The sequence below is a fragment of the Mangifera indica genome, chromosome 1 (genome assembly GCF_011075055.1).
Source record: "Mangifera indica cultivar Alphonso chromosome 1, CATAS_Mindica_2.1, whole genome shotgun sequence".
NCBI classification, from domain to species: domain Eukaryota; kingdom Viridiplantae; phylum Streptophyta; class Magnoliopsida; order Sapindales; family Anacardiaceae; genus Mangifera; species Mangifera indica.
This window is the reverse complement of record NC_058137.1, coordinates 18,955,675-18,962,584: the sequence shown is the minus strand read 5'-3', so window position 1 is coordinate 18,962,584 and position 6,910 is coordinate 18,955,675. Positions and strand designations below refer to the sequence as shown.

The 6,910-nt window shown below is 34.1% G+C and overlaps 1 protein-coding gene across 2 annotated transcripts; it reads left to right on the top strand.

The window, feature by feature from the left end:
- Positions 1-312: 312 nt before the first annotated feature.
- Positions 313-5,945, top strand: LOC123212990 (probable rhamnogalacturonate lyase B). Of its 2 annotated transcripts, none has more exons than XM_044632289.1 (17): positions 313-526; positions 666-802; positions 1,449-1,527; positions 2,423-2,544; positions 2,630-2,680; positions 2,771-2,890; positions 2,982-3,101; positions 3,187-3,322; positions 3,600-3,770; positions 3,850-4,008; positions 4,105-4,211; positions 4,307-4,397; positions 4,502-4,643; positions 4,883-5,042; positions 5,136-5,252; positions 5,340-5,466; positions 5,554-5,945. In XM_044632289.1, the coding sequence occupies exons 2-17, from the start codon at positions 690-692 to the stop codon at positions 5,797-5,799; spliced, it is 2,061 nt and encodes a 686-aa protein (XP_044488224.1). In that variant the 5' UTR covers positions 313-526; positions 666-689; the 3' UTR covers positions 5,800-5,945. The 2 variants fall into 2 exon arrangements, with proteins under 2 accessions (XP_044488224.1, XP_044488233.1); XM_044632298.1 differs by having other exon boundaries at positions 661-802.
- Positions 5,946-6,910: the final 965 nt, after the last annotated feature.

Genomic DNA, 6,910 nt, shown 5'->3' with positions numbered 1-6,910 from the left:
TAACTACTTATTATCGAGCTAATTATGGATTGGGACAGAAGGATACTTACCAATGAATTAAACTTCTGTTACTACTTGACATTTATGGTTGTACCATTCATAGAACTGAACCCTTTTTATTTTTTTACTTATATATTTGGTAAACTGTAAAATCTTTCACAGAATACTTCTCTAATTATTTCTTCGTTGTCACGTGATACTTTTCCCTTGACAAAAAATACCCGATCACTTAACCCAAAATACGACTCAGAAGTCTCTGCACGAAAAGCACTATCTTTGACATTCGGCAATGGAGACAATAATAAATTAGTCAAAACAACTATTAGAATTTAAGCAGAGTTATTTCTATAAATTAAGGCCTTTTCATTTGCCATTGCATGGTCTTACGTTTTTCAAGCCATTCCATTCAAGGACCCAACTCGCATTAATTTACGGAAGATTAAGAGAGAGAAATACAACAATTTCACCTGCGAGCAAGCTCCTTTCCTCTCTCTGTTTCCTTAAAAAGAAAACAAGATTAATCAAGGTATTATTGATGCTATTTCCTTAGAATGTTTACTGTATTTTTTATGAGTTCTGTATTAATTTTCATCTTTAATCTATTTACTTGTCGAGTTCTTCAATGCTGAAGAGGCTTTCTATTTTGTGTATATTTTTTAGTGCAGATTTTGCCAATCAAGAGAACAGAGATGGCACGGTGGAATAATGTTAAATGGAGTTGGGTTTTTGCGTTGTTAGCAATGATTATTCAGTTGCATTTCTTCACCAGAGTTTGCTCTGAGAACTTGAACAACCCATTCAGGTTCTTCCGCGTCCCCCTCTCGCTGTTTGGTTTCATATTTTCTTCTGGTTTTATGTTTGAAAGGGAAAGAAAGGAAATAGCCGTAAATATTTGGCAGCCTTTGAAAGTATAGAAGTTAATTTTTTTTTTTTTTGATACAATAAGTTAAGTTGTTTAATTTTAATAAAATTTGTATACCGATTGGGTTGAATAGGTACGACTTTTTTTCGTAGACTCTTCCCTATTTTATACGTATATTATTTCGCCTTTTACTCTGTTTATGTGCCTCACGTAAAGACGGATTTTATTGTCCCGTTCTTTTGTCAAGTGTGAACCAAAAAGCTTGATAATTGATCCATCAGCCAGAACCCACGGGTCTTAACTTTCACCTAAGACAACAATGGCGTGAAACCATTGAATTCTATTTGATGGTTTATCTTCTTGTAGATGCTAAATTCCAAGCGTTGATTAAGTTGTAATTTGGAAAACATGCACTTTGCCTTGAAAATTTGACCAATCAATTTGTTTTTCCATTTACCGTATTAACTACAGTGCTTAATAATTCTTCATTTATTTTTTGCTCTCCAATTATAATTATTATTTCCTTTTTCTATGGTCTGGTCGTTGGGTGACGTATTTTTGCGGAACGTTCCTTGTTTGATTACAGAAAAATTCTGAGGAATATCAATGACAGAGAATTGACGGCGACTCTTGACGTCAAATTGAATACCCAAAATCATAGACAAGTAATTCCATTCTTCCCCAATCTTCAATTAATTTTTTATTCAGGAAATTACTATGTTCCTTCCGAGGTTTGGGAAAATCACAAGTTTTGCTCATTTGATTTCCTATAATATAAGTCCCACCTATAATTCAATCTCATTAATCGAAGAGAGTGCATATATAGTGTCAAAAAGATAAATAACCATATTACCTCTATTTATTTCATTTTCTCAAATTTGTATATTATCTTTGATTATATAGTCGACAATTTAGTTTAATCTAATTATCAGAATGACACTTGAAAAAGTGTTATTGAATGAGATAACACCTCTTTGGATGTGCTTCATATATAAACACACTTGGAGAGATGCGATTTCAATGATTTTCTGATCTCACCAACGAAAAGACCAATTAGGTTGTTGTTTAATTGTACAATTGCTCGTGCTTAAGACTAAATAGGCCTTGCCATTGAGTCACCTATCATGGTGGATTTAAAATTGTTGTTCTATGACATGTTCACATGTGTCATAGGACAACTATTGCTCAGGGTTGCGATGGTTGGCAGATGCAAATTACCAATCCTAGGAATTAGTTGAAACCCTAACATATAGAATCTGAATTGTAGGTTTTTAAATATGTAAAAGAGCCAAAATGTGATTCTTAAAATGTTAGGAGTCAGATTAAAAATTTTATAAAACTAAAATGATTTCTATACTCTTCTACCATTAGGTTTTTTAAAACCAAGTTGTGTTTTGTTAAAAGTTTGTAGTGGAAGAATTCAAAAGGTAAAAACTTTTAATTTCCCTGAATCCTTAAGTGAAAATATTTCTATTACTCTTGACAGCTTCAAATACATTAAAAGTAGTTAAGTTTTAATATTCACAAAAGCATGTTAGCGAACTAAATCTTTTGTTTCAGGTGATAATGAGCAATGGGCTAGTCCAAGTCACTTTGTCGAGCCCCGATGGTGAAGTCATAGGAATAAAATATAATGGAATTGATAACGTATTAGAGTCAGAAAATGAACTGGATAATCGAGGGTATGTACTCAATTAATTAATTAGCTTACCTTCTCCTTAAATGATACTAAAGTCTCAGTGATTGACAAAATTGAACAAATTACAGGTACTGGGATGTGGTTTGGTATAAGCCAGGAGATAATGGAACCTATGACAAGTATAATTTCTCTCTCTTGATTTTTTATTTACAAATTTAGATTATTAAATGAATTGTTGATTATATTGAAATCTTTCGTATTACCTGCAGATTAGAAGGAACAAATTTTAGGGTGATTGTGGCAGATGAAGACCAAGTAGAGGTTTCCTTCTCAAAAAAATGGAATAGTTCCCTTCATAGATCAAACGTTCCCTTGAATGTAGACAAAAGGTGAAGTGCAAGAATTACTATTCTTAAAAATGAAAATAAAATAAACAAAGAATTCAAGTTGATTTACGCGAGGTTTAATTGAGCTCCACAGGTATATAATGCGGCGCGGTGTTTCAGGATTATATGCATATGCCATTCTGGAACGCGAACCAGGGTGGCCCGATGTCGACATGGATCAAATTAGAGCCGTTTTCAAGCTCCAAAAAGACAAGTAATGAAACAAGTTTTGTTACTTTTCAGGAATTCGATTATCAAAGAGACTATTTTATTTTATAACAAAAAGTAATATCCCTCAGGTTCCATTATATGGCGATATCGGACGAGAGGCAAAGAATAATGCCGATGCCGGAAGACCGTGAAACGGGTCAGCAACTTGCCTACCCTGAGGCTGTTCTCTTGACCAAACCAATCAATCCAGAATTGAGAGGAGAGGTATAACTTTAATGGTTTCTTGAAGCTTCAATTAATGGCAATTATTAAATTAAGGGTTAGTGGTGGATAAGGATTTTGTTTTAGTTATGCATAACTTTTTGAAACCATATGACAAAAAATTCGGCACAAAAAGTTTTCATAAGATTCCCACCAGACTTCTGCGATAAATTAATAGAAACTGCTGCTTTAGTGCTGGAATATGGATGCTCTTTTGTCTGACGTATGTTTTCGATTCAATATTCCAAGTCCCGTGAATACTTTTTTGCTTGTGGGTCAGGTCGATGACAAGTACCAATACTCAGTGGAAAGCAAAGATAATAAAGTACACGGGTGGATATCATCTGATCCACCGGTGGGTTTCTGGATGATCACACCCAGTTCCGAGTTCCGATCATCCGGTCCCATCAAGCAAGATCTCACCTCCCATGTCGGCCCTACGGTTCTATCTGTAAGGCTCACCACATCTAATCTTTTCTCCTTGTTGATATGTGGAAAACTAATGCAATTTTGGTAATGTTGATTGGCAGATGTTTACAAGTACACATTATGGTGGGAAGGTAATAGATACAATGTATCGAAACGGAGAGCCCTGGAAAAAAGTAATGGGTCCTGTTTTTGTCTATCTAAACCAAGTTTCAACGAGTGCAGATATATATGGAGATCTTTGGGAAGATGCTAAGGCTCAGGTACATGTATTAGGAGTCTAAAGTAATCATTCTTGTTAATTATTATAGTTTTACCAATAACATTTTACCAATTCAATGTTTGATTCTTGTTATTAGATGCGGAAAGAAGTTGAAAGCTGGCCATATGATTTCCCTCAGTCTCAAGATTTTCTTAAATCATATCAAAGAGGGAACATTTCTGGTCAATTACAAGTCTTTGACCGGTACTATTTAAATAAAAATATATATAGCAATAAGGGTTTCTTTTATTTTTCTTAAAATTATACAGATATTTTACTTCTTTGATTTTATTGTTTAGATATATCAATTCGAGTATAATAGGGGCAAAATATGCTTATGTGGGGTTGGCAGCACCTGGAGAAGTGGGATCATGGCAAACAGAAACCAAGGTTAATTTGATGCCTTTATTTTTTTGTTTAACTCTATATTTTTTGTGCTTCGAAGTGTAATAAGGAACTAATTACTTTGTATAATAAAATTATTATTTCACCAGGGTTATCAGTTCTGGACACAAACTGACGAGGAAGGAAATTTCTTCATAAAAAACGTTCGAGAAGGGGATTATAATTTGTATGCATGGGTCCCTGGCTTTGTTGGAGATTATAAGCATAGTATTAATATTACCATCCAAGCAGGTAAATTATAATTTTTATAATAATATGACTTTGACTAATTGAAAGAAAGAAGAAGAGATTTTATTCTGTGGGCCTAATAGACCAATGAACTTATTTAGGCCGGTCTGAATTTATCAGCAAGCCGAAAACTAATTAGGCCCATATAGTCAGAATTAAATTAAAAAGCTGGCCAATCAGTATAACAGTAGTTCTTTTATCTGCTTTCATGTGACTATTGTTTCTTTGACATTTTGACACAGGATCTGAGTTCAAGTTGGGAGCCATTGTATATTGGCCTCCTAGAATTGGTCCAACATTGTGGGAAATTGGCGTTCCCGATCGCTCTGCTGCTGAATTTTATGTGCCAGACCCTTATCCAACACTCATGAACCGACTGTACACAAACCAAGTCACTGACAAGTAACTCCCTTATACCATGCTGAAACTTATCAGTCAAAGATTAAGTCTTGCACCAAATTGGCTTGATTCTGAAAAAGTTCATATGATCCTCAGGTTTAGGCAATACGGATTATGGGAACAATATGCAGATATATATCGTAATGAAGACCTTAAATACACTCTCGGTGTTAGTGATTATACTCAAGATTGGTTCTTCGCTCATGTTACCAGGTACATATTTCATCTATTACCTTTTATGTCTGGAATACTTGTTGATTTTCCAGGGCCTGGTTCAGAACTTCTTGTAATGCATTGCAGGGATATAGGAAATAGGACATATGAAGCAACCACATGGCAGATTATGTTTGAGCTCCCATATGTTGATAATCAAGGAAATTACACACTTCAAGTGGCCTTGGCATCAGCCACTGATTCTGAACTTCAGGTATAACAAATCTTTGTCTGTTGCAAAATCAATTCGTCTCAAGATGATTCATTCTTCTTCTAATGAACTTTTACAATCGTTTTATAGGTTCGATTCAATGATGCAAATGTCCAAAAACCTCATTTTACCACAGGGTCAGTGGGAAAGGATAATGCCATTGCCAGACATGGTATTCATGGATTGTACAGGTTTTATAGTATTAATGTCCCAAGCGACAAACTCTACAGAGGAAACAATACAATCTATCTAACTCAGTCAAGAAGCAGAAGCCCCTTCCAAGGAATTTTGTATGACTACATTCGCTTAGAAGGTCCTCCTGGCCGTGAAACTTAATAAAGCCAAATGCTGTATCATAATTTTATACTGATTATATTTATTGTAAATTTTTAAGCATTATTCGTTGATCTCTTTCTGTGATTAGACTGAAAAGTATATAAATTGCGCAATCTACATAATTTAATCCCATCCTTTTAATTTAATCTTCGTCGTTCTTTGGCTTGCAAAGCTTAAATGAATTGAAATGATTTATGAATACCCATTTAGGAATAAGTAATACTATGTGTACAAATAAATTATATAATCTTTTATATACAATATGATATAGTAGTATCTGATTTGATTATTTTGATGTGAAATAAAAGAAAAATAATCGCATCAACTAATCATAAACTATCACTTTAGTTTATATACAAAAAGTTATATAATTTGTTTATAAACATAGTTTTATTCTTTGGGAATTTGGCAAACCATGTTTGGAATTAGGGGACGACATTCCTAGCTCCCTCATGGGAATGAACTCAGTGGAGTTTGCCAAATCACGAAATAGAGCATACCTAAAATAAACAAGAGGATGACTATGTCCAATGATGGATGATAATAATTTAACGATAAGGAGGATTAGAAGTGTCCATGGGTTGGGCTGGCTTTGGCTTGGCCCATCGGGCCTATGCAACGGACTAGACCTTAGGCCTGCACAGTAATAAGACTTCGGAGCAAGCTAGAACATGAAATTTTTAAGGTTCCAGATAGGGGTATATATCTGGAGTGAGATGTTATAGAATCAATTTTCTTTCTCTTATGTGACCTAATCTATGATGCCATAGAATCTTAGGATTTGTTTCACTTCAAATTCTTTTAATTCCAAGACATACAAACCATTTGTATTTATAGCTTTTCCCACTAAAACATTTTCTAAAAATATGAAACATTCATTTCCATTAAACTATACATTATGACCAATTTTACATAGAACATAAATAGAAATGATGTTTCTAGTGCCTTTTTCAAAATACATAACTCTATACAATCTCAAAATGTGCCTCAACAGTAGTTATATATGGCAAGTCCCCATGGCCTCAACTACAATTCTTGCCTCATTTGCCATCTTCAAAGTGATCTCATATTTTGAAGTGTTTGCATAGAACTAAATACATGAAATGCAGCT

Excerpts from the sequence above, each read along its gene's own strand:
- LOC123212990 (XM_044632289.1), top strand. The coding sequence starts at position 690 with ATGGCACGGTGGAATAATGTTAAATGGAGTTGGGTTTTTGCGTTGTTA. Across the intron at positions 3,323-3,599 it reads ATCCAGAATTGAGAGGAGAG|GTCGATGACAAGTACCAATA; the intron begins GTATAACTTTAA and ends CTTGTGGGTCAG. Across the intron at positions 5,043-5,135 it reads ACAAACCAAGTCACTGACAA|GTTTAGGCAATACGGATTAT; the intron begins GTAACTCCCTTA and ends TATGATCCTCAG.